Source organism: Peromyscus leucopus, chromosome 20, assembly GCF_004664715.2.
Source record: "Peromyscus leucopus breed LL Stock chromosome 20, UCI_PerLeu_2.1, whole genome shotgun sequence".
Classification (NCBI taxonomy): domain Eukaryota; kingdom Metazoa; phylum Chordata; class Mammalia; order Rodentia; family Cricetidae; genus Peromyscus; species Peromyscus leucopus.
This window is the reverse complement of record NC_051080.1, coordinates 2,243,920-2,270,708: the sequence shown is the minus strand read 5'-3', so window position 1 is coordinate 2,270,708 and position 26,789 is coordinate 2,243,920. Positions and strand designations below refer to the sequence as shown.

Below are 26,789 nucleotides of genomic sequence, written 5' to 3'. Positions count from 1 at the left end.
TTTCTCCTAAATGCCTCCTGCTTCCCAACCCTGTACACCACTCATTTTCCATTCTGTCTGTGAACTGCCCTAACCTGGCCATTCACACTGGTGGAATAAAATGCAATACTTGGGGAAAGAAGAGTTGCAGTTTCCTCCTGGTGGATTTTTCCTTGATAGTATGCTGTACCCTTCCTTATCTCTTCTGATCAGGTTTGGTTTGAAGTCTATTTTGTAATATATCAAAATGGCTATATCAGCTTGTTTCTTGTGTCTGTTTGCCTGGAATATCTTTTTCTATCTCTGTACCCTGAGGTGATGTCTGTTCTTGATATTAAAGTGTGTTTCTTGGATGCAGCAGAAGGTTGGAGCCTTTTTTCACATCTATTCTGTGCCCTTTTTATTGGGGAATTGATGTTGAGAGTTATCAGTGAGCAGTGATTTTTTTTTAATTCATGTTATTTGGCTGTGTGTGTTATTTGTGGTGTGTGTGTGTGTGTGTGTGTGTGTGTGTGTGTGTGTGTGTGTTACCTCTCTTTTGATTTGCTGCTCTGGGATTACTTATTCCTTGTGTTTTCTTGCATGTATTTAACCTCTTTAGGTTGGAGTTCACCTTCCAGTGCTTTCTGTAGGGCTGGGTTTATAGATAGATATTGATTAAGTTTGGTTTTATCGTAATGTGTCTTATTTTTCCATCTGTTGTGATTGGAAGTTTTACTGGGTCTAATAGTGCTGGCTGGCATCTCTTGTCTCTTAGAATTGTAGAGCATCTGCCCAGGCCCTTCTGGCTTTTAGAGTCTCCATTGAGAAGTCAGATGCTATTCTCAAAGGTCTGCCTTCATATGTTATCTGGTCTTTTCTCCTTGCAGCTTTTATATTCTTTTTTGTTCTTTATGTCTAGTGTTTTGATTATTATATGCTGAGAGGAATTTCTTTTCTAATCCATTCTACTTGGTGTTCTGTATACTTCTTGTAGAAGGCATCTCCTTCAGTTTAGGGAAATTTCCTTCTATGATTTGTTGAAATGTTTTCTGTGCCTTTGATCTGGGTATCTTCTCCTTCCTCTATTCTTATTATTCACAGGTTTTGCATTTTCATTGTGTCCCAGATCTCCTGAATGTTTTGTGCCAGGATATTTTAAGATTTAACATTTCCTTTGACCATGATATCCATTTCTTCTATCATTTCTTCAGTTTCTGAACTTCTCTCTTCCATATTTTGTATTCTGCTGGTGAGGCTTGCCTCTGAGGTTACTCTCTGAGTTCCATAATTCTTTACTTCTAGATTTCCCTCACTTTGGTTTTCTCTCTTGATTCTATTCCCACTTTCAGGTCTTGAAGTGTTTTCTTCATTTCCTTCCCCCGTTTGTTTGTGTTTTTGTAGGATTTTTAAGGGATCAGTTCATTTCCTCTCTGGGATCTCTGTCATATCCATAAAGGTTGTTTTTAGGTCTTTGTTCAGTACTTCGGCTATGTTCTCGTTCCCAGGGTCTACTGTGGTAGGATGCCTGGCTGTGGTGGAGACACATTGTCATGGCTGCTGTTGATTGGGTTTTTGTGCTGGCATCTAGGCATCTTGGTTTATGATGATTGTAATTCAAGGTGCCCATATCTGGTCTTGCTTTTGTTGGGTGGGTGTGTTGTTCCTTGGTTTCTGTTGCCCTCTCTAGTTCTTATGAGGGTGTGGTGACTGTGTGTTGCCTGTTAAGGAATTCTTCTGGGATCCTGCTGGGTGTGACTGAGGGCTTCAGGTAAAATGTGTTTTTAGGTATAGTGAACTGACTCTTTGAAATGAGGCTGGGTTGAGAGGGCCCTCTCATTGTCCTGTCTCTACCTTCAGATCTTTCCCTCCTTCAATTCCATTTTGTATCTCTCTCTCTCTCTCTCTCTCTCTCTCTCTCTCTCTCTCTCTCTCTCTCTCTCATACAAACACATGTACCCACACACACACATGCTCATGCATATATGTATGTGTGCGTTCCTCATATGCAAGAAAGCATGTAATAATTGTCTTTCTGAGTCTGGCTTATTTCACTTCTCGTAATGAGCTCCAAATCCATCTTTTCTTTACCAAATGTTATAACTTATTTCCTTGTGGTTGACTACAACCCCACAGTATATGTGCCAGGTTTTCTTTATCCATTCATCAGATGATGGACATCTAGACTGAGTTCATGAATAAAGATGGGTGTGCTGGTGTCTCTGATACGCTGACTTATATAATTTGGTGTGTATGCCTGGGACATAGGCTGGGCCCATTTCCAGTCTTCTGAGAAGTATCCACACTGAGGTCCACAGTGGCTGCACTATTAGCAGGATTGAGGTCCACAGTGGCTGGACTATTAGCAGGATTGAGGTCCACAGTGGCTGCACTGTTAGCAGGATTGGAGAGCTCCCTTCCGTCTTTGTCATATAGCCATGGCAGGTTTAACTAGAAGGCAAGTTGGAAATGTTCTCTTCTAGGTGAATTTATATGGGATTCTAAGTGTCTCTTGTATTTGGATATCAATGTTTTCTCCTCTATCTGGGGGATGTTCTGCTATAATTTCATTGCATCATTGTTTATGCCTTCGGTTTTTATCTCAGCTCTCTCCTCCGCTGCACAGATGCTTAGGGTTGGGCTGTTGAATGTGTCCACACATTCCTGAGCAGAGTGGCCATGCTCATTCATTTGTGTCTATTTTGCTATCTGCATGTAGTATTGACCATGTCTTCATTGCTGATACTCTTATGCAGTGTGCTGGCTTTGGGCTCTGGAGTTCATCCTCAGGTGACAGGTTTTCTTTCTCACAGTGGGAAAGAAGCCACTGACTACCATACCTTCCTGCTGCTTGCACTTCTCAGTGGGTCCTTGACTAAGTGTCCTCCTCTGAACAAGTGCCTCTCTTTGCTCCTCTTGGTGGGAGGGTGTTTGGATGTCCTTTGCTTTCAGGTCCTGACAACAGCTGAGTTACAAATAGCTGCCATCTTAAGACAATGCCTAGCTCCAGCACTCTGAGAAGTGGGGAATGGTGTCTTAGTTAATGTTTCTGTTGCTGCAAAGAAGCGATGTGACCAAAAAGCAAGCTGGGGAGGAAAGTTTATTCAGCTTACACTTCCACACTGCTGTTCATCAGTGAAGGAAGTCAAGACAGGAACGCAAACAGGGCAGGATCCTGGAGGCAGGAGCTGATGCAGAGGCAATGGAGGGGTGATGCTTACTGACTTGCTTCATATGGCTTACTCAGCCTGGTTTCTTATAGAACCCAGGACCATCAGGCAAGAATGGCACTACCCACCATGGCCTGACCCTCCCCCATCACTCACTAGTTAAGAAAATGCCTTATAACTGGATCTCATGGAGGCATTTCCTCAACTGAGGCTCTTCCTCTCCGATGACTCTAGCTTGTGTCAAGTTGACACACAAAACCAGCCAGTACACGTGGCAAAATGGATTTCTCCTTCAAAGCCAGGTGGACATGCAGAGGAGTGCCTGTCACACTGGGTCCCCTGATGGGATCAGACTCGTGAGAACCGTGGGCTTGCCCTGTGGTGACATCTGCCAGTCAGTTTTTCCATAGCTACCTGGCTTCCCCTGTGCTTGTGAGTGTGGCTCCTCCTGCCCTGGGAGCTAAGGCTGGAGCCCTGCACTGTTTTCTGTTTCTTTGGAGTCGTCTTCCTCTTGGCCACACTTATCAGGACCCTGTCCTCTCTCATGCCAGTCCCCATGCTCTTCCTCTTGGTATTCCCTTGAGGATAAAGCCTGTCCTGTTTGCCCTGACTCTTCTCACACAGAAGTCACACAGAAGAAGTTTCTGAGCTGCTGTTATAATCCTCCTTTTCAAGGGTATGTATTAGTGATTCTATTTGTTTAATGGGGTTTTAGGTATTCTGATTATTGAGTTATCCTTGTATGAAATTTGGTGTTTTGTGCTTTCTAGAATATGGCGAGTTTAATGTAAACAATACATTCTGATATAAAGGGCCTTATCTTCAAGGTTGCAAACTGTCTGTATAAAACAATTTGCTACAAAAAAACAAAAACACAGTTGAAGAAAGTCATTATGTTATAAACCTGCTTTATTTAGCAATTTCAAGAAAGCAAAGAGCAGAGGAGAGGTCACATGAGCACGGACTCCATACATCACAGGACTGTTGACTTAGGCTATCACAGGTACTGCCAGAGAGCTTCGTGACATTGAAGTTGGGCTTTTCTCAGGCCACTGGAAACTTAAGGAAAGCTCCGGTTTTCTTGAGTAGGACCCAGACAATGGTTTCCAGAATGGATGAAAGGGACAAGGACACCATTTCACAAGCAGCATCAGAGACAGAGCCAGGGAGGCAGGAGCCTGGAAACCTAAATACAACTTGAAGCACCAAATGTGAGTGAACTGTGATGTGAAGTCAGAGGATGACAATCAGAAGATGAGTCATGGCGACCCAGCGGGGACAGACAGAGGAGCAACAAGGACTCAGCTCCCCAGCCCTAACCAGAGAGCAGAGGTGGGAGGCCAGCAGGGACAGCCCCTGAGCACAGGGCTCTGCAGCCAGGGGTCTGGGTTCAGGGACCAGCTCTGGTGGCAGGGACTTCAGTGCCTGTAGCTCTTCCTGCTGGAGGAGGTGCTGGTGTACTTGATGGTGGAGGAGCTGCCACCAGAGGAGCTGAGGCCACCGCTGATGCCTCTGCCACTGCCAGAACTGAAGCCACCTCCCAGGCCATGGCTGCTGCTGTAGGAGTAGCTGCTGCCTCCTCCCAGGCCCAGGCTGCTGCTGGCACCACCCGCGCTGCCATAGCCGCTGGACATGGTGGACTGCACCACAGCTGTGGAGGAGGGAAGGGTACAAGGGACACCATGAGCCACGCTGTCCAGTGAGCCAGGCACAAGGCAGGGTAAGGGGAGGTGGCCAGCAGAGTACTTACAGATGTTGACTGGTCCAACGCCTTCACCATTCAGCCTGGAAGAGGAACAGAGCAGGTGAGAACCAGGGAGCCATCACCTCGGCCCCTGTGGGAACCCTCAGTTGGTGAGGGTTCACAGAGAATCCCAGCAGAGGGTTCCTGAATGGAGCCATTGTGGCCACAGCTGGTGCTCCCTCATCTTGTGCTCAGTGCCTGACATCATGGAGGTGTCCTCAGGGGCTGGGGGAGGGGTGAATGCCCTCACCTGCACTCCTCTCCTTCCAGCAGCTTCCTGTAGGTGGCGATCTCCACATCAAGGGCCAGCTTGACATTCATGAGCTCCTGGTACTCCTTCAACAGCCTGGCCATGTCCTGTTTGGCCTTCTGCAGGGCATCCTCCAGCCCTTCAAGCTTGCCCCTGGCATCCTTGAGAGCCATCTCCCCACGCTGTTCAGCCTCAGCAATGGCAGCCTGCAGATTGGCACACTAGGCAGAGAGAGTAAGAAAAACCAACTTGAAATATGGTTCTCTTGAGAGGGGGAGCCCAAGATCTTTGTTCCTAGTGAGTGAGAGTCTAGAAGACTGGAAATAATAGACAGCAACCTCTGAATTTTTCTGACTATCCTACCTGCTTCTTGACGTGGTCGATTTCAGATCTCAGCCTCTGGATCATGCGGTTGATCTCAGCAATCTCCTGCTTGGTATTGCGCAGGTCATCCCCGTGTCTGCCGGCTGTGACCTGCAGCTCCTCATACTGAAGATCAGTTGAAGAGAGAGCATTTAGGTGAGTTTTGTATGTGAAAGCAAATTCACCTCTGAGTGCCATGCACTATCACTGATGTTATACCTTTTCCTCAAGAGAAGCTGTGGGGGAACATGGACTATATATTTCTTTGGGGATTGAAATGTTCTATGTAATCTCATGAGGACCAGTATTTTGAGTACAGCTCAAGCAAAGAGAGCGTGGGCCCCATTTATGGCCACCTTCATTCTACCTCTGGTTTCTTTTGATTCTTGGACTACAATATAACTCCATAACACCAAGTGCAAAGTCCTTTTGCTATTTCAGGATCCCAGGTTCTTCTCAGTAGATCTCTAACCTCAAATGACGTCAGAGACTTACAGATTCATTTTATTCCCAGATACCCTTGATCAGCCTCCATTCAATACTCACTTTTGTCTGGTACCAAGACTCAGCCTCTGCCCGGCTCCTCTGAGCAATCTCCTCGTATTGGGCCTTGACCTCAGCAATGATGCTGTCCAGGTCCAGGCTACGGTTGTTGTCCATGGAGAGGACCACAGAGGTGTCTGAGATGTGAGTTTGCATCTGAGACAGTTCCTACAGAACAGAAAGAGGCAACATCAGCTTTGGATGTGAGGATTACAGATGTTCCCAACACCCCACTCTCAGTTTGCACAGGAGAAAATAATGGGAAATGGGGCAGATTAGAAGAGGGAGAAAAATAGAAGGAGAGGGAGAGAGAGAGAGACAGAGACAGAGACACAGAGAGAGACAGAGAGAGAGACAGAGAGTGTGAGGTGACTTACTGCATCATAGAGAGCTCTCAGGAAGTTGATCTCATCTGTCAGACTGTCTGTCTTGGCTTGCAGTTCAACCTTATTCATGTAGGCAGCATCTACATCCTGAGGAAAGAGTTAACAACATGGAATCTGGTTAACTCTCTTGCCCGGCCTATTTTCCTCCATCTCCTGGGCAACCATTCTCTGGAATGGTCCAGACATGCAAAGCATTTCTTTCCATCAGCAGAGAAACCACCCCTGTGACTTAGTCAGCTCACCTTCTTCAGGGTCACGAATTCATTCTCTGCTGCTGTGCGCTTGTTGATTTCATCTTCGTATCTACAAGAGGGAGGTTTGACACATTGTAGCCAGTGGGTAGATGGCTTCACAGGCAGCCCTTGACCCTACCCCAACTTCTATAAATGCAATATGTGCAAATCATGCCAAAGATGAATTTGTTGTTATTGAATATCATTCCTTTTCTCTCTCCTAGCCTCCTACAACTGTCCAGGGTCTTATTCTCTTGCTCTTTGGCAATAAATTGTCATTTCATTGTTATGACTGAGCTTCCTTAATTCATGGAGTCCAGTTCTAGATTTTGGCCTTCATTATAATGAACTTCAGCAACCTGAATTCTTCTTTTGTTAACTCACTTGTTCTTGTAGTCCTCTACTGTGTCCTGCATGCTCCTCAGCTCTGAGTCCAGGCGGCCCCTCTCCCCTAGGAGCCCATCCAGCTGCCTCCTGAGGTTGCTGATGTACTGCTCAAACAATGGCTCCAGGTTCTGCCTCACAGTCTTGGTGCCCTGCTCCTGCAGCAGGGTCCACTTGGTATCCAGGACCTTGTTCTGTTGCTCCAGGAACCTCACCTGGAGGGGCAGAGTGTGAGAAGAAGTTTGAGTTTCATTCTTCAGTGATCCCTTCATTAGTGTGACCCTCCTCTCAGGCTGTCTGCCTAGACCCCTTCAGTGTAGTCCCTGGCCCTGGGTCGTCAGGGACAACCAGAGTGAAGCTCCCAACATCATCCCCATAAGGAAGGCAGAGCTCTCAGGCAGGGCACAAGCAGCCTAGCAGTGGCTCACTGGAGTATGGTTCAGTCAGTATGACTGGGATGCTCCCAAACTGGCCTACAGAGACTTCTGCCTTGTACAATCCTCTGTGATGGGAGGCCAGAGCTCATATCAGCCCACTGGAATCAGACACCCTTATGGGGCAACCTCTGGAGGAGAGGAACTCTGACCCTGATTGCCAGCTCAGACGAACTAAAGAGGAGCACCAAGCCAGGACAGAGTCAACCAGAAAGAATGGCTGTGCTTGAGCAAAGCCTAAAGACTCTTCCTCCATCTCTGCCTTTGGCATCCACTCGAGTCTACTCCTGTGTAGACTGCTCTAGCAAGAACCACATCTCACCTTGTCGATGAAGGAGGCAAACTTGTTGTTGAGGGTCTTGATCTGCTCACGCTCCTCAGTCCTCACCCTCTGGATGGTGGGGTCGATTTGCAGGTTCAGAGGGGTGAGGAGGCTCTGGTTGATGGTGACCTCTTGGATACCGCCAGGGGGACACACAGGGAATCCAGCTCCCCCATAGCCACCACCAAAGCCAGCTCCACCACCAAATCCAAAGCCACTGCCGACTCCTCCTCCAAAGCCGAAGCCTCCTCCAATTCGGCTACCATAGCCTCCCCCAATGCCACAGCTGCCTCCTCCGATGGAGATCCTCTTGGAGCTCCCAACACCATAGAGGCTCCTGCTGCCAAAGCCAGCTCCTCCACACATGGCCCCAGAGCCACCACTGCCTCGGGAGCGGCACACAGACACACTGCTGAAGCCAGAACGATTGAGTCCAGGGACTCTGGCTGAGCTGGCACTGAAGCCTCGGTGGCTGGTTTGACTCCTGATGGTGGTTTTGGTAGACATGGTTCCTGGAGATGAGAAGTCTGTAAAGTGGAGAGACTACAGGGAAGAGCTGAGCAGATGAGCGTGATAGGCTCTGGGCAGCTGCTTATATATAGTATAGATGGGCTGGGCTTGGTCCTGAAGGTGAGCTTGCAGAGTGGGAAGGGCAGGGCTTTACAAATAATGAGATCACCCCCAAGTTCTAGTAAGGTATGATACATGAAGATTGCTTTTGGCTTCCTTTAGTCATGGAGCAAATTCTCCTGCCTTCCAGCCTTGACTTGATCTGAACACAATGAGCCTGGACGTAAATCTCTGAAGTCATGAGTTAGTCATCATCTCAAACAAAAGAGACAAGGAGCTGATCTGTGATAATTGTCCCTTCATTCTGCTTATTTAGACACTCCCTGTGTGCCCCCTCACCACACAGGTTTTCCTCTCCTCCTTCACCTCCCTCTCCAGCTCAGTCAGACTCTCCCTGAAGTCGTAAAGGCATTTACCCAATATCCCAATCTAGAAATTGACAGCTGCGTGGAACTAATTCTTCTGTAGACCCTGGCTGCCCTTGCTGATGGTCTGGGATGACCAGGAGAGTCTCTTTGCCCATAAAACCCTCCTCTCAATGGCCAGCGAGTAGAGAAGTTGGTTCTTTCCACTATAAGACTAACATTGACTGTGTGCTGCACATTACCCTCCACTTGATTTCTCTCTGAGGACAGGCAGATCCACCTGACCTCTGTGGTGCCGCATCCACCTGGCACCTCCCTTCCACTGTTTGCTCTCACATCAGTCTCATTCTTGAGTAAAACAGTCTTTCCACATTCACAGACATCGTCGTCGTCGTCGTCTACACTGTGTTGGGATGTTTTCTTCGAGCTTAAACTAAAGGTCCCCAAATGAAAAGGACCACCACAGTCTCTCGGGCATTCTCAGAATTTTTCTAACCGTCGATTTGGACATTTCCTAGGAATGACAAATCAGTCATGTTAGTAGGATGTGGACAAAAAGGTGAGGGGACATAGAGAAGCAACAAAGCTCCGAAACATGCCCTTACAAGTGTGGCGATTTCACAAGTCCATTCCCAACGTATTTTTCTAGTCTCATTTCCTAAAAAAGTCAAATTTCAAAGGAGAGCTGTGTTTGCTTTCCAGGGGAGTGAGGTTCACTCTTTCCAGTCCACACATGAGGAACCATGCATGAGGAAAAGAGAACAATTCCAGCTGTGTTGTCTCTGAGAACGTGTAGCTAAAGAAGCAGCCGTGGGCGGCAAGGCCGACTCCCATACTGAGCAGAGCTTGCCTAAGGTCCTGTTACTGTTTTGAATTCAATCACTGCTCTCTGGCACACTGGGGACCCAGCATCCAGGAAGGCAGGGAGCTCCCGACTCTTCAAAGGTGCTAACTCAGTGTCTGGCAGGAGAGAGATACCTTCCCCAGACAACGGAAGCAGCTGCCGTTCCTCCACCCTCTTGCACAATGCTTCACCAAGAATGTGTTTCCACCCAGTTCTGGGAAAGAAGTGCTTCTCATGGTGTGGAGCCCTGGTTCTCGATGCTCTCTAGAGTTAGGGGTACTAGGTGTGGTCGGGCTGCAAGGTGGAGAAGTGAGTTGATGCAACCTGTATCTTCCCACTTCCCTAGTCTATTTCAATGTCTGGAACTGCTTCAGTCATGACAGCCAAGCCTGTGCTTTGCAAAGCCGGAAGAATTCACTATTCATTCCTTTAAGGAAATCCTTTGCCAACCCCTGGTGCAGAGCATGAGTCCTGGGGTCAGACAGGGCAGGTGCCCCTGTGCTCATATACAAACCACTGAACCCTCCGTGTGTGCTTTTATACCCACAGACAAGATGAAACTGTACCTCCCTCACAGCATTGTGAAGTGGAGATGGGAAAGTTCTCACGAAGGTCTTGGTGACACACATGTTCTCAACAAGGATGAGCTAGTGTCATTATTAGAAAGAGGCATGATGAAGTGTGATGCGTAGGGATCCATGAGAAGCTTTGGAAACTGGAACACAGGTATGGTGTGTGTGTGTGTGTGTGTGTGTGTGTGTGTGTGTGTGTGTGTGTGTGTGCTTGGAGGACAGCGGGAGAGACAAAGCCATTATGACCGAGTCTGTGCCGTATTTGTCAAGGACCTGGGAGCCGTGTGTAGGAGATTGCCCTGCACCTGCGGGAGCTGCAGCCGACAGGACAGGAAGACTTCTTGCCAGCAGGACTGGCAGGACCCACCCCACCGCCCACAGGAGCTGAGTCTCATGGTCAGAGGGCATGAGTCTGGCTCGAGCCCAGCAGGCTACACTCCCTCCTCTGGAGCCAGGCTCCCTGCTCATCCTCTGCTGGGTCCCTAACTGCCTCTGGCTGTGCCGGGACATGCTGCCACGGACCAGCACAGGTGACTGCACCATTCTGTGTGTTTTTGAGGGTGGTGCTCTCAAGTGAAGCACGTTCTTTAGTTGCATCAGGGACCCCGCTTTCAGTCATTGAACCCATCGGAGTTTGGTGTCGCCTCAGCCTTCTTTCTGACCCCAGGCTTGTCCTATGCTCCAGAGAGCATGGGTAGTAAAACGTGTCATTTGATTTCCCGACACAAGCTTGCCCATTGGTAGATTGGTAAGGCATATTCTAATAGAGTGCTTCTCAACCTTCCTAATATTTTCACCCCTTAATAAAGTTCCTCGTGTTGGGGTGACCCCCAACCATAAAATTATTTTCATTGCTACTTCATAACTGTACTTTTGCTACGGTTACCAATCATATCATAAATATCTAATATACAGGATATCTGATAGGCGACCCCTGTGAAAGAGTCCTCCAACCACCACAGGGGTCAAGACCCACAGGTTGAGAACCAAAGTTCTGATATAAAATACTCTTGGCTGGGCAAGTGTTTGAGTGGTTTCTTTAAACTAGCTGTATGATGTCTTTATGAGTTAATTGGAATAAAGTAACTTTATTTAAAAAATTTTAAATCAAATCTCCTTGGTCACCTACTAGGGGGCACTCTGAGAACTCACTCCAGTGACTTCATCTAGGGGAACTCAGGGGGAGGAGGGTGCACACACACACACACACACACACACACACACACACACACACACGCACGCACGCGTGCGCACACACACACATACACACACATATGCACACACACACATACACACACACACACACACACACACATCACCACCACCAGCACCACACCACACCACGCCACACCACACCAGGAGCTCCATTTCTGGTTCTTCTCAGCCCCACTAACCTTCAAGGGTTAGCTCATACTTGGCTCTTTTATCCTTGGTGCTGTTCTTGTCTGAGTGTTCTCTAGCTCGTTTCAGAACTGGGCTGTTTCTCTCTCACTTTCTAGACTTCAATCTTCACACACACCCATTTTTCTCTTTTCTTTTTTTCTTTCTCTCTTTCTCTCTTCCTTCCTTCCTTCCTTCCTTCCTTCCTTCCTTCCTTCCTTCCTTCCTTCCTTCCTTTCTTTCTTTCTTTCTTTCTTTCTTTCTTTCTTTCTATCTTTCTAAATAGGAGCTCACTATGTAGCCATGGCCGGTCTAGAGCTCTGTAGACCAGGCTGGCCTTGAACTCACAGAGGTCCACCTACCCCTGCCTCTGCCTCCTCAGTGCTGAGGTTAAAGGCAAGTGTCTTTACACCTGGCTTCACACATTACTTTAGTATCCATGCAAGTTCTAAGCTGGAGGGACCCCTGAAAGGTTAGAGACTTGCTGGAGTCCTCCCTGGTGGCCCTGAGTCATACCCCACAGTGTCACCCCAGGCAGTTTGGTTTCCCAGAGGAGCCAGGTGAGGAAGGGCCACCTTTCATAACAAGACGAGAACAAAGGGTGATAGTTCAGGCAACTATGTGGAGGAAGAAGCAAGCGTGTGAGTAACTCAATGGCAGCTGGCCTCCTCCCTAGCAAGCTGCTGAAGACAGCCTCTTTTCTGTGCTGGAAGAGTCCTGTTTAGTCCAGCCTGCAGCTGCCTCGGGAGGCCATGGAATGTAGAATGCCCTGTTCCTGGCCAGAGGGTAGCCCGCACTGCTCACTTTGTTCCCGACATGGAGGTGGGTCAGAGGGAGGTGTTGAAGCCTGGGCCTAGGGAAAGTCGCCTCAAGATGATTTGCCTTGTCTTTCAGCCTCCCTGGGTGGAGCCCGTCAACGATCATGGAAGGCTTAGGACTAAGCACACAACCCACAAACCACAGGGCAGGACGATGCTGTTCCCAGGGAATCCCACAACCCATCCTTCGGGAGTATCCCAAGAGAAAGGCACACCCGTGCGGCTACATGCACGTGTGAGGACACATTCAGCAGCTCCGGGCCTGGAATGAGCAGACTGCTTTACACAGCCAGTGTGTCAGGTAGTCCCTACACCTGTGCACACTAAACGTCAGTCCCCACTGTAGCCGCAACTGCACACCCATGTGCTCCCCACTTCCACCCCCGCCACACACACTTCTTTTTTTCTTTTTCTTTTTGCAGAGAGCACACCAGGCCAGGTCATGCATCAGAAAACCTGAGTGGCTTCCACCACAGCTAAAGTCTCTGGCAACCAATTTTTCAGTGGGGTGGGTCTCTTCATCAGGTCAACTGTAGAATCCCAATGTCACAGCAAGGGCATTTTTTCCACAGTGCTTCATAAGATGCTTGGTTCCCAGCACCGAGCAGCCTCTGAACTGTGACCCCTAGACCCCAGACGTTACCCACTGGGAATTTGAAACTGAGATGTGACCTGGACCTCTTCTTTACAGAGAAAAGACACATCGTGACTTCCATTTCCACCGCCCAAAGTAGCAAATGACGAGAGGGGTCTGGGATGCACCTGAGGGACTGATAATTGCCCTGTGCCGTGAGGAGCACACATGCATGTATAATCGTAGAGCTGTCTCTATTGTGGATCTTCTCGGTGGATCTTGGCATCTGTTTGTAGAGAACCTTGTTATGTAGAGAAACATTTTGAAAATGTTTGGTTCTTTTTTTATCTACTTTGCCCCTGTGATATTGAATGTTTCAGGCACTGAGAAGTTCAGAGTTGGGCTTGGGCCTGAAGACATATTTGAAAGGAAGGGACAGCTTGTGGCCTGTCTGGTCAATACGGAGATACTGAAGATCTCAGGGAGGCTGGGAAGGTGGAAAGGGGCAGCTGAGTGGCAGGACCAGCCCAGGGCTTGCCTGGACGAGCAGGACAGGAGCCCTGGCAGAGGTGCCAAGCAACTTCTGCTTCCTTCATATGCCCAAGATTCAAAAGAGCCAAGCCAGGGCTCAGAGGGGCCAGGACAATCTCCAGGTGGAGTGCTTCCCCGCCTTCTAATCCCCGCCCCTTGTGTTCTCTGGCTTCCTTACCACCCCTACGGGATCCACCTTACTAGACTGTGTGACTTTCAAAATTGTAGTGGGCAGGAGGGGGCGGGACAATCTAACAGTCTGCCAATGAAATACAAAAGGCAACTGGCTTGCATAATGGAAGTGGCCAGGTGAAGTTGTCCTAGGGAATCACACCTTACTAACACCCTGGACTCCTGGGTAGACTGGGGAAAACAAGGCCTTTTAAAGTGATGAGTCCTTGCTCCATATCGGGACAAATCTGCAGTAATCCTACCTACAACTCTCATAGCAGAGTGACCTGCCTCCTGAAGTTCAGATACCCTAGACAGCAGAACTTACTGTCTGCACTGGGATTTCTTGGCATCCAGCGGCTCCTTCTGCCTTTATGATCTCACCTGAAGCCTGAGGTTGGGATTAATGACAGATCATTGATAACTCTGGCACAAGTCTGTGGTACTTATGTCACAACTTAAGCCTCTAAGGGATCGGCCTACTTCCTTCTCCCTGGTCCTTGCCCTCCCTCAGACACTGGAAAGAAATAGCCTGGATCTTTCTAAACTGGTAAGAGGAACACTGGATGCAATTAGGAAAGTCTGCGCCCTGGAGTCGCTCGGTGGACTGGCAAACCTGCATTCTATTCCCAGCACACTTCTTTCTGCCCATCTCCACTACGGAAATGAGAAATGGGAAATAGTTTCCCTTTCTTTTAAAACCACATTTTGCTGAGGTATAATTTACATGTAAAGAAATGCACAGAACTTAAGTGTGCGGAACTCAAATTATTCTGATAAAATCACATACTCTATAACCTATAAGCCAGCAAAACAAAGAATATTTATTCCCATTACTCCAAAAATTTCTTTGGGCCCCTTCCAAGAAAACATTTGATTTTTCCACAAAATAGCCATACAGTATGTATTTATATTGTGTTATATATGAATTTATTATATTAGTATATTAGTATTAGCTTTTTCATTTAACAAAATGTTTTTTAATTGTGCTTCGTAGCTGAGAGATGTATGAGTATGCCATGGTTTGGTTAACACATTCCTATTCATAAATTCCTGGGATATTTCCAGCTAGGATTCCCTTGACTAAATGAGATTTGAGCACACTAGCATTTCTAAGAACATAAATATTCACTTTGGATACCTTAAAATGGAATTCATGCACATGAGTTTCCAAAAGCCGTCGCACCATTTTTGAAAGTAAATTTCCCTTTTTAAAGCAACTTTTGGTTCATAACAAGATGAAGCAGTGTGCCCCACCGTACTCACCCTCCAGCCAGGTGGTATGAGGGTTACAGTGCATGAACCAGCCTGACACAATGTCATTACCTCAAGTGCACGGTTAGTGTTTGGGCCAACCCTGCCGTTGTCTCTTCTGTGAGTCCAGAAGAATATGCAATGATGGAATTTCATTAATCTAAGAAAATTGACTAAGCTCTAAATCCCATGATTCCCTTATCTACCCCTTCTGCTTCTTGTCATTGTCAGCCACTGACCTTTTAGCTTTCTGAGTCTTTTTCCAGAATGTGATTGTAGATGATAGATAGATAGATGATAGATAGATAGATAGATAGATAGAGTGATTGATTGATTGATGATAGACAGATAATAGATAGATGATAGATCAATAGATGATAGATAGACAGATAGATGATAGAGATAGATAGAGAGAGAGAGTGATTGATTGATTGATAGATGATAGACAGATAATAGACAGATGATAGATCAATAGATGATAGATAGACAGACAGATAGATAGATGATAGAGATAGATAGATAGATAGATAGATAGATAGATAGATAGATAGATAGGTGATAGATAGGCAGATAGATACATATATGATAGATAGATCAATAGATGATAGGTAGACAGGCAGACAGATAGATGATAGATAGATAGATGATAGATAGATAGATGATATATAGATAGATCATTAGATTATAGATAGGTAGATAGATAGATAGACAGATGATAGATAGATCATCAGATGATAGATAGATCGTTAGATGATAGGTAGATAGATAGATAGCTATCAGATGCTTCTGATCATAACCTTTTCATATCAGCTATTTGCATTTAGTAATGTACATTTAAGTTGTCTTCATGTATTTTCATGGATTGATAGCTCTTTTTAAATCCTGAATAATATTTATTTTCTTGATATACCACAGTTTGTCTGTTCACCTTCTGAAGGATATCAGGGTTTCTTCTGTAGTTTGGTATTCAGGAATATGGCTGCTTTAAAAGTCCATGTGGAGGTTCTTGTACTGTCATGTATTTTCAGCTCATTTGTGCAAATGCCAAGGAATATGATTGCTAGATTTCTGGTGCAAGTATGTTCAATTTTGTAAAAAACTACCAGAGTCTGTTCCAAAGTGGCTAGACCATTTTGTATCTCCACCACCTCCAACCGCGACTGCCTTCACAGCCCTGCCGGCACCGAGTGGTGTCTGGGTTCTGGGTTTGGTGCCATTTGACCAGCACGTAGTGGTGTCTTCTTGCACTTCACTGACATATTGTGATATCGAGCAGCTAACCTATGCTTATTTGCTATCTGATTATGCATTATCACTTATGCATCATTCAGGGATGTGTCTTAAAAGTTCACTAATGCATTTATACTAGAGCGACTTGTTTCTCTTATCAGTGAGCGTTCAGAGATCTTTGTACTTTGGTGTGTTTGGTTGGTTGGTTTTTTTCCTGTCCATTCCTCTAGTACTGTTTTCCAGAATTCCCATCCCACATGTGTTACATCTTCTATAGCTGTTTATTCTCACAACCAAAGGATAGAACTCTGACGGTTTCAAAAACAGTTCGTTTCTGCTCCCCCTGCTGGAAGCATGAGGGGATTTTTTTTTTCCTCTGGCCTTTTCTCTATACAAACTTGGTAGAGTCCCTAGAGGTAAAACTCACTAAAGCAAACTGGAATTCTCTATCTGTCTATCTGTCTCTCTGTTCTGCGGGCTCAGTTCTCTGCTGAGTGAGGAGGGCCGCTGCCTTTTGTGTGTTCAGCTTTGAGTAAAAAAATCTACAGATGTCCACGGGTGGGCAGAGGTCTCACAGCTGATCAGCTTTGAGTAAATACCTACGGATGTCCATGGGTGGACAGGGGTCTCACAGCTGAAAGGTCGTTAGGTGCGTGAGGCCTGGGACAGTCTTCGGGATGGGGGCAGTGACTTTCCCTCCTGGACTGTCATTCCCCCGACTTCATCACCGCAGCGTCTTCTGTCTCTTGCTGTGGTTTGCAGTCTGGCTTGCAGCGTGCACTTCACGTGGCGATGTGACCTTGGTGAGCTGCAGTTGCATGCAGTGTGCGGCAAGCTTACACACGGACCTCTGTTGCTTTGGGTTACCTTTGTAAATTCCACTTTATAGATTTCATTAGTCTGAATCAGAAGTCACAGTAATGGTCACTTAGGAGGAGGCATGTAGGGTTGGGTCCCTCATTATCCTTGGGTGTTGTGTCTCTGTCCAGAACTATCTGCATGTCCCGTGTTAAGCTCTGTCCGCCAGTTCTACCATAAACCAGGACCGACGCTAAGCTCGGTGGAAGGTCCCTTACCCTGTGGCTGTTGGCTGCATGTCTCAGGCTGGCACAGCCCTCTCTTTACGGAGTGTGCAAGGAAAAGACTGATAAACTCTGCGGTAAATGGTCCCATTGGGTTGTGGCTTTCACGGAGGAAGAGTGTCACAATGTGGCTCGCTAATGCCACACTCCAACAGGCCCTGTAAAATCCATCGGCTGCTACTAATACTTGCCAGGCCTCTGTGGAGAATTGAAAAAAAAACACAAAAACAAAACCAAACAAACAAACAAAAACCCTTTTCTCCTGGGCTATAGAGGCAAACCAAGGAATGATGCAGTTATTTCTGTGGGAGCAGCCTCCAACCCTGGTAATAATGTTAGGGGGCTCTCCAGAGAAAGACATATCAACATGAAGTCTCCAGTCTTACCCATAGTACATACACAAACAGGAGGGAGGAGAGGAGTTGGAACTTAGGGGAGATGAAAGAGTTGGAATTGGGGGTGAGGGAGAGAAGTTGAAATTGGGGGAGGCAGAGTAATGAAACAGGATTCCACAATTTGATATAAGTAGAAATCTCAGCGACTCTGAAAGAATTTATACAGCATAAAGATCAAAGAGTGTGCCGAATGGCTTCAGGCCTCTACCACAGAAGTTATGAATTACATTCACATCCGCTGAAATACTCCAGATAACAAAACTTCATGGCTTTAGTCCATGCTGGAGTTCCAATTACACTTTTATATGAGGGTCCTACTAGACATAAACAGGATGCCCCTGCAGCCTTGGGGGACTGAATCCAAAGGAGAACCAGTTACCTTCTCTAACTCATCACAACTATTGATTCCTAAATGCTCCTACAAGCACATCATCTTTTAAAATAATCTGAGTCTGAGCCAATAGATTAAGTCTTTGACACTTAAAAACTTTCTTGAAAGGAGTGGACTTCATGGGCCTTCCTTTCCCAGTGTAAATGAAGCAGACGCTCTGATGCTCTGCTTCATGGGATCTGCTTAGGGAAGAAGAGATGGCTCCACCTTCTCCATACAACACAGCTGGGCCTCTGTTTATACTTGGAAAGGATGAATTGTTCCATACAATAGAGTTCCACAGCCTTAAGGTCATAGCAATGAAGTACCTACAACAAACATTGCTGAAGGTACTGACTCATCCAGTCCACCCCACTCATGAGTTTGGCTCCCAACACTCTGCTCAGTGCCTCCTTTAACAGCCTTCACCTCTGTAGGCTCACAGCATGGCTTCCCAGACATCCTTAAAGGGATTTATTTCACACAATCGCTCATGGTGAGTGCAAGGGAGCTCACCTAAGAGTGTCACCCTCAGAGGTCCTGTCATCTCAGGTAAATCACCAGGGCCACTTAGTGAGCCGTGAAGTACTAGATCCCTGACGCTGACAAGAAATGCCCGTTGACCCTCTTGGGGCCCATGATGTTGGAAAATCCCAGCATCTTTTAGGTCCTTTGGAGTTTTGTGCCAACAGAGTCTTCATTTACCAACCTCAGTCCAGCCCATTTGCCATCCGTTCCTTACCAATCAGCCTGCCTTGAACAGCTCCCCCTTCAACACTGCGCTCTAAAATCAACCCGAGTGTGACTCGGTGGACACCCCCCTTTGTGCCTTGTGGAGACTGCCTCGCTGTCTGAGCTTCTGCAACCTTCTGCCTGCCTCTTGGAACCTGTGGACCACCCTTGGTGCTGCTCCCCATTTCTCCTGTAGCCCTGGGGAATCATCAAAGAAACCGAGCGCACCTGGACAGGTCCCACCTTGTCTCTGGGATAACTGTAGACCTGTAGAGAACCACTCTACTCAGAAGCTTATATTATAAAAGCATTTTATTGAACACACTCTGGAGGAAGTCAGAACCAGAATTAAGGTGGGTGTCAGGGTAGGGATTCTGTTTTGGTGGCTGACATTCTGGAAAACTTTGGATGCCTGTGTCGTCGAAGACCATCTACAGGTACCTAAGAATGGACTTGCTGCAAAATGTAAACTATGGCATGGGAGGCCAGAGGTTGGGATTCATTCCCTCCTGGGAACCAAAGCACGTGGTTCTGCAGTAGGTGTGGTCTAGACTACTCTCCAGAAAGAGTAGGCCTGGTTGACCGCCTAGAAGAAGCGGCCTCCATGGGCCGGGGGCTGCCCACGAGGGCCAGGGTCTTGTGGCGGGCTCTTCTTAGCTCTTGAAGCTCCTCCGGGAGGAGGAGGTGGTGGAGACGAATTTGACACTGGAGCTGCTGCCCCCACCACTGCCGAAGCCCACGCCCCGGCCACTGCTTGCACTGAAGCCGGAGCCCCCCACGCCCAGCCCACCACCCAGACCCACGCCTCCACTGCTGCTGGAGTAGTAGCTTCCGCCTCCACCTCCGCCAAGACCGCTGCCAAGGCCACCGCCAAAGCCGCTGCCACCGCCAAAGCCGCTGCCACCGCCAAAGCCAAGGCTGCCTCCTCCATAGCCGGAAGAGACGCTGTTGGTCACCACAGCTGTGGAGAGGGGGGGAATGGGTGAGACGGGTCTGTCAGATTTATTCCACACAGCTAACATGTTTAATCCCGCCTGGGGTAGAATGTATACCTGACCTGTTTACAAAGCAGCAGAACGGGCCAGAAGAACTAAATTATTCAGTTGGGGTCCCCAACAGGAAACTAATGACATAAGAGACCGGGCTTGGGGCCCGGTGCTTGGTAGAGGCAAGGATTAAGGACAAAGCTCAATATGTGTGGATCCTATAGGAGACCGGATGGAGCAATGTCCACCTCATGTCCCTGCCTGTGTCCATCCCACCACCACCTGCTTCTCACTATCTGGTAATCATTTATTGGGGTGGGGAATGTCTGGTATCTAGAAACAGAAGGATTCTGAGTGGACACTCTAGGTTACTTACAGATGTTGACTGGTCCAACTCCTTCTCCGCTCAGTCTGAAAGACAAAAAGTGGGGGTAGGAGTGAAAAATCTCTCCTCCAAAACAGCAAGGCTGTCATTGTCATGGTCAGGGTCACACCAAAGCCAGGCACCTGCCTAGCTCTAAATTCCTGTAAGTTAGAAAAGATCACGCTCTCTGGAAGGACTGTCCCCAGTGAAGAGGACGTAGCCCAGAGCTGGGCTGTCCAAGGAAGATCCTAATTCCCATTCTCCTCCACCCAGTTTCTGGAAGGTGTGAGTAAGCAGCAGCGATAACATGAATATGCATAAAGCAGACTTTGCCCTAGGAGCCTCCATGGTGCAGGAGACCTCCAGCCAGAAGGAACCTCACAGTTAGCAATGTCTGTGCCAGAAAAAAAAACTGAAGAACACAGTAGTTTGAGAACCCAGAGGAAATGAGTTTAGGTCGACTGGAGTAGCCATGAAAGGCTTCCCAGAGAGAGAGAAGAAGGATGACAAGGAGTGTGGCGTGGACACCGAGGTCTAGAAAAGAACATGAGCAAAAGCAGAAAGAGGACACGGTGCAGGACACATCTGCTGAGGGTCTTGGTTGACTATGGGGAGGGGGGTGGGGGTGGGGGTTCCGGGAGGGGGTGCGGGGGGGAGGGGGGGTGCCGGGGGGAGGGGGCAGAGGGCAAGAGAGAGGAACGGGGAGTGAGCCAACGGCACCAAGGCCCGTGGTACGCCCACGTGCCAGACTGAAAGAGGGTGATGTTCAGCCATCTGTGTGTATATCTGGCACTCTTCACCAAACTCTCCTTCCTCAAAGGGGAGGCCACATCAGGCACATGGTGTCTGCCCACCTGCACTCCTCGCCCTCCAGCAGCTTGCGGTAGGTGGCGATCTCCACGTCCAGGGCCAGCTTGGTGTTCATCAGCTCCTGGTACTCGCGCAGCAGCCGGGCCATGTCCTGCTTGGCCTTCTGCAGGGCCTCCTCCAGCTCGGTCAACTTGTTCCTAGCATCCTTGAGAGCCAGCTCTCCACGCTGCTCCGCATCGGCGATGGCATTCTGCAGGTTGGCACACTGCAGGGAGAGAAGGAGCGGTGGGGACGCGGCAGAAGCCGAGCTGTCCAGACTGTCCGTTTGTGAGCGTCTAAGTCAGATATACCAAGCCTGGAGCCCTAGAAAGAACTCAGTACATCCTGGCTGTTATGAGTGGTGAAATATGGCAACATTGTGAATTGTTCCAGCGGTGTGTACAGGTGAGGGCTTGCATGTGTGTGTGCATGTGTGTATGCATGCATGTGTGTGTGTGCATACGTGTGTGCATGTGTGCGCGTGCGCGTGCACGTGTGCGTGTGTGTACGTGTGTCAAATGCAAAGCAAAAGAGATCTCTCATCCTAAGTCCAGGGTTTTCTTTTGTCCTCTTTTAATTCCGTCCTACCTGCTTCTTGACATTGTCGATCTCAGATCTCAGCCTCTGGATCATCCGGTTCATCTCCGAGATCTCATGCTTGGTGTTTCGGAGGTCGTCACCGTGCCGGCCAGCTGTCTGCTGCAGCTCCTCATACTAATGACACAGAAAGAGAAGGAAGACACAGCTAACACAGGGTGGGATGCACTTTTCCCAAGCCCCACGGGCAGGGACTGTCGAGAGGTGGTAAGTGGTGGAGTCCTCTGGGGTCTGGGGCTGGTTTGGGCCTTTGCAAGATGGTGCTGTTCTTAAGTAACTTCTTGAGAGTCTCAGTCCTCCTAAAGGTACTGCTGTGAAATGCTTCCTAAGTTCCTGGGGTTTTGTGGAAAATAGATGGCTGGCTACTTTGCAATGTGTCCCAAGTGGCCTCAGTAGTCCTGGGAGTCCTGTCCTTAGCATTGTTATGGTCTGGAATCCTAGACACCCCTAGACAGGTGCATCCTCTCTCTCAGGGGATATTCACTCAGGCACTCACCTTGGTCTGGTACCAGGACTCAGCCTCTGTTCGGCTTCGGTTGGCAATGTCCTCATACTGTGCCTTGACCTCAGCGATGATGCTGTCCAGGTCCAGGCTGCGGTTGTTATCCATGGACAGGACCACGGATGTATCTGAGACATGTGTCTGCATCTGAGACAGCTCCTGGAGGGACACTTGACGTTAGTCACCTCATCCTGTTATTTAATGAGTTCCATTCAAATCTCCCATTTATTGTATCATAATAAAATACCCACAGGAGAAATTTAGGTTAATTGCTCACCGCATCAAAGAACATCTTCATAAAGTTGATCTCGTCCATGAGGGCATCAACCTTGGCCTCCAGTTCCACCTTGTTCATGTAGGCAGCATCCACATCCTAAGGAAACAGGGGCGGTTGCCATCCAATAGCATGCACCTGCCTTGAACGGCTCCACCCCCAGGAGAGCATAGCCCAGGGCTACGGGTTCTCTTCACCACACCCACCTTCTTCAGCATCACAAACTCATTCTCAGCAGTGGTTCGCTTGTTGATTTCATCCTCATACCTGGTGGTAAAGGGACAGGAAGTATTAGTCCGATGACAAGGGCCAGGCAAAGAGTCTCCTGCTGTAGTCACTGTGAGCTTGCTTTCACACTGGAAACAGGCTGCTCACCATGTCTCACAGGCAGACAAGTGGGGGGCACCATGAGCCCTGGGCAAGTCCTTACGCTGTGATATTGCTGCCTTCTTGGAAACTGCCTGCCAAATACTCATCCTAGTATCACTATTATTCACTTGTTTCAGCAATGACCCTGTAGGAGTCGGGGTGCAGCTCAGCAGCAGAGCACTTGCTCGGCGTGCACGAATTGCTGAGTCCTCCAACACCACCAAGAACATACAAAGAAAGAAGACACCAGCAGCCCGGTGAATCAGTAGCCGATCTGTGTGGCTACAGCTGGGTTCTGTCACCAGTTCCTGTTCTGAGTAGAAACTATCGAGGGCCGTGCTGTGAACTTTGGGGCACTGGGAGTGAGGGTTCCAGGATGGCACCATTCACCAGGTGGTGCTACGGGCCCACACTGCTACCCGGGGAGGTGAGTGAGTGCTTTATAGAGGGGCCGAGCCTGGGGCTGCAACTTTCTAAACAGAGGCTTAGAGCCTTTCTTTGTGGTATAATGTGCATGCTTCGGGAAGACAGAAGAAGCCTCAGCCTGGCCGTGGAGCACATCCGGTACAAGGAAGTCCCCTGTGCCTCTCTTTCCACCACAGTACAACTCACTTGTTCTTGAAGTCCTCCACCAGATCCTGCATGTTCCTCAGCTCTGAGTCCAGGCGGCCCCTCTCCCCCAGGACCCCATCCAGCTGCCTCCTGAGGTTGTTAATGTACTGCTCAAACAATGGATCCAGGTTCTGCCTCACGGTCTTGGTGCCCTGCTCCTGCAGCAGGGTCCACTTGGTGTCCAGGACCTTGTTCTGCTGCTCCAGGAACCGCACCTGGAGGGGCCCGAGTGTGAGAGGGAGGGGTTTGGGGTTCAGGCTTCTGTGGCATCTTTACTGGTGTGCCACTTGTCACATGCTGTCCCACCACACCTTGTGTTCAGTGCCTGGCCTGTGACCTGTGGGGGACAATCGGCAGCGAAACTCCCAACATCCTCCCTATAGGGAAGGTAGGTCCCTCGTGCAGGGCACAGACAGCCCAGTAGTGGCTGGCTGGAGTGTGGTCCAATTCACTGGGGCTGGAAAGCCTCCCAGACTGCCTTATAGACACCTTAGCCTCCATGCAATCCCGTTATGAGAGACACAGAGCTCATATCAGCCCACTGGAATCAGACACCCTTATGGGGCAACCTCTGGAGGAGAGGAACTCTGACCATGATTGCCAGCTGCCAGTCTAACTAAAGAGGAGCACCAAGCCAGGACAGAGTCAACCAGAAACAATGGCCATGTTTGAGCAAAGCCTAATTGGCACTCACTCGAGTCTACTCCTGTGTAGACTGCTCTAGCAAGAACCACATCTCACCTTGTCGATGAAGGAGGCAAACTTGTTGTTGAGGGTCTTGATCTGCTCACGCTCCTCAGTCCTCACCCTCTGGATGGTGGGGTCGATTTGCAGGTTCAGGGGGGTGAGGAGGTTCTGGTTAACGGTGACCTCTTGGATGCCTCCAGGGGGGCACACGGGGAATCCAGCGCCCCCATAGCCGCCACCAAAGCCAGCTCCACCACCGAAGCCGAAGCCACTACCAGCTCCACCGCCGAAGCCAAATCCGCTGCCAGCTCCTCCTCCAAAGCCAAAGTTGCCTCCGGCACCAGCGCCAAATCGGTTCCTGAAGCTGCCACCGCCAGAGCTGAATGATATCCTTTTGGAGCCCCCCACATTGTACAGGCTCCGGCTGCCGTAGCCACCTGCTCCATAAGCACCCCCAAGGCTGACCCTGCTACCACCACCACCACCACCACCACTGCGGGACACCGAGCTGAAGCTGGTACGAGAGACAGACGGAGTGATGGCCGAGGAGGCACTGAAAGAGCGGCTGCCCCCACTTCGGAAGGACACACTCGACTGGCGAGACATGCTGGTTCCCGGAGGAGGAGCGGAGCGAGAGCACTGGGCGCTGGTGGTGGGAGAGAAGGTGCTGGTGAGGTCGGCGGCGGCGCTCAACAGGACGCTGTGGGTGGCTCTGTGCCTTAGACGCTTCGAGGCCCCCTTTTTATCCCCTTAGAAGTGGGCCGGGCAGCAGAGCTGTCGAGCTGTGAATGATTAGTGGGCTGGGCATGCCTGGGGGCAGCGGTGAGCTCACCCAGCACACCTGCACAGTGGTGTGGGGTGCAAACGCGCCTCCTAGCAGGCTCTGCTCAGTTAGAAATAAACCTTCCTTGCAGCGCTGGTGTCCTGGCAGTGAGTGTGTGTGTGGGGGGGGGGGGCAGTCATCTCTTGTCGCCACAGGATCTAGGTGTAGCCTAGAAGGATGCTGGGAAGTTAGGGACATCTGCCCATGCCCACTGTCCTAGATGATCCTTACGGAATCGGCGACACGACCCACTGTCTCTGCCTGGTTCATGCTGCCTTGCCCCCTTAGGGGGTCTGGTCCATCAGTGGGGCAGAGTGGGCAACGATCTGCTCTTCTTACATCGGGCTGTGCAGCAGGTGCTGCAGAAACCTGAGCTCTTGGCAAAGCAACCTGTGGCCTCGCATTTTGGGTATGTTCCAGAGAAGTGGGGTCCAGTCCTCCACTGCACTGTGCGTTCTTTAAGAGAGGTCCATTTACCCCAGATACCACTGGGAAGGTTCTCCTGCAAGATTCAGACCAGAAAGCCTCCCTCGAGACCCCAGCTTAAAAAACAGAGGAGGAAGATCCCCTCACCCAGGCTGTGCACCCCTGAGCTCTCTTTAAGGCCAGACCGACCGCTCCACAGTTCCTCCTGATACGGCCCTCTGTGTGCCCTTGATGTTCTTTGTCCTGGGCAGGCCCATGTGGGAACTCAGTAAACCAGCGACCCTGCTTAATCCCTTACCAAAAAAAAAGTCTTGACACTGGCCTGGCAGCCACGTCTCTCTTGGTGGGGAGCTGCTCTGCCCGCTTCCCCACTACCCCCCAAGCTGTGTTCCAGCAAGTTCTCAGTTATTCCAACAGGGGAGAAGTGAGTCATCGTATCTGTTGATACAGGCTGAAGGCCGCCACAAACACATACCTGCAGGAGCTTCTAATCTCATCAGCAACATGTTGAGAATCGGCCGGCCTGTTATAACGGGGAACCACCCTGTTCCAGGCAGAGGGAACTGCTGTGTTTCCTCTACCTCCAGTCCAGAGCCTCCTTCAGGGCCAAAGGCATGGAAAATGGAATTTTAAGTCTGCAGACTGACTGCCAGAGAGACTAGACAGAGCAAGTCGGGGGGACCAGGCAGCTGGCACAATAGCCTGCCAGTTACAAAAATGAGTGTGCTCCCAGAAGACTCTCCGGCAAAGCTTGTGGGTATCGCCCGTGGCACCATGTGAAAGGAAGGGGATTCAGGTTAGATGTTAGCAAATGTCTGTCCCACACTGTGCCCTGTCCTTCTGGATCAGGATTTGAGTGGGATCCCCTCTCTGCCCCCTCCCCGGGGAGAGCAGGGCTCTTGGACCCTGTTTGTCTGAAGCAGAAGGAGCAGTGGAAACCATCACTATGTGGGAACTGCGGAGGGGTCACGTTCTCAAGAGATCAGGAGTTAGACATGGGACTGTCTGCGCAAAGCCTAAGGTTGCCTCGAGGAAGCCAAGGCTGCAGAAAATAATTCTTGAGGGTCTGCTGAGATGGTGATGGCTCACTAGGGGCTGGGCTGAGAAGCCTGCTAATAGGTAATCCTGCAACACTCACTGGTCAAACGGACCTGGCAGGTCCTGGGCAACAGGCATAGGTGTTTCTCTGCCTGGAGGGTCTCTGAGACCCTCAGAGGCTACGCCAGTATTACCTTTTGTGGTCTTTTAGAGACCAGATGTGAATGTCCTGAGACACACCGGGGACCCTCATCCCTAAGAACAGCTCTAAGCTTGAGGGCAGGTATCTGGAGTATCCTGGCAGGAGTGCCCCTCCTTACTGGAAAATCACTGCCAAGGTGTGTCCCACCAAACACACAAACACACACACAACACTGGGTACTGTCTTCACTGTCCTTCAGGAAGATCCACCCCTCTGGAAACACTGGGGCATTCTCTTTCCCCCATTCAGTCTTCGGTGGCTATGATGTGAAGGAGGGGCTTGTCGAGAAAGGAGTGCATTCTGGCTGGTCTGAGAATAGCTGCAGCAGCCACACTCGGAGCCAGGGGCCGGCGACCAGAGTCCCGTGGGTGGCAAGTAACTACTG

General features: G+C 49.2%; 2 protein-coding genes across 4 annotated transcripts; both read right to left on the bottom strand.

Moving 5' to 3' along the window:
* Positions 1-4,019: 4,019 nt before the first annotated feature.
* On the bottom strand, positions 4,020-8,374 carry Krt6a (keratin 6A). 3 transcript variants are annotated; one of them, XM_028874378.2, is made up of 9 exons: positions 7,788-8,373; positions 7,032-7,246; positions 6,657-6,717; positions 6,406-6,501; positions 6,032-6,196; positions 5,486-5,611; positions 5,123-5,343; positions 4,879-4,913; positions 4,020-4,779 (listed from the first exon to the last, which is right to left on the bottom strand). In XM_028874378.2, exons 1-9 carry the CDS (start codon positions 8,292-8,294, stop codon positions 4,547-4,549), a joined length of 1,659 nt encoding a protein of 552 aa, XP_028730211.1. In that variant the 5' UTR covers positions 8,295-8,373; the 3' UTR covers positions 4,020-4,546. The 3 variants fall into 3 exon arrangements, with proteins under 3 accessions (XP_028730211.1, XP_028730209.1, XP_037053240.1); XM_028874376.2 differs by having other exon boundaries at positions 4,020-4,913; XM_037197345.1 differs by lacking the exons at positions 6,406-6,501; positions 6,657-6,717 and having other exon boundaries at positions 6,032-6,121; positions 7,115-7,246; positions 7,788-8,374.
* A 10,605-nt stretch (positions 8,375-18,979) lies between these two features.
* Positions 18,980-24,646, bottom strand: Krt5 (keratin 5). Its single transcript, XM_028874375.2, has 9 exons — positions 23,970-24,646; positions 23,229-23,443; positions 22,454-22,514; positions 22,251-22,346; positions 21,968-22,132; positions 21,463-21,588; positions 20,880-21,100; positions 20,038-20,072; positions 18,980-19,636 (listed from the first exon to the last, which is right to left on the bottom strand). Exons 1-9 carry the CDS (start codon positions 24,519-24,521, stop codon positions 19,329-19,331), a joined length of 1,779 nt encoding a protein of 592 aa, XP_028730208.1. The 5' UTR covers positions 24,522-24,646; the 3' UTR covers positions 18,980-19,328.
* Between the last annotated feature and the right edge of the window lie 2,143 nt (positions 24,647-26,789).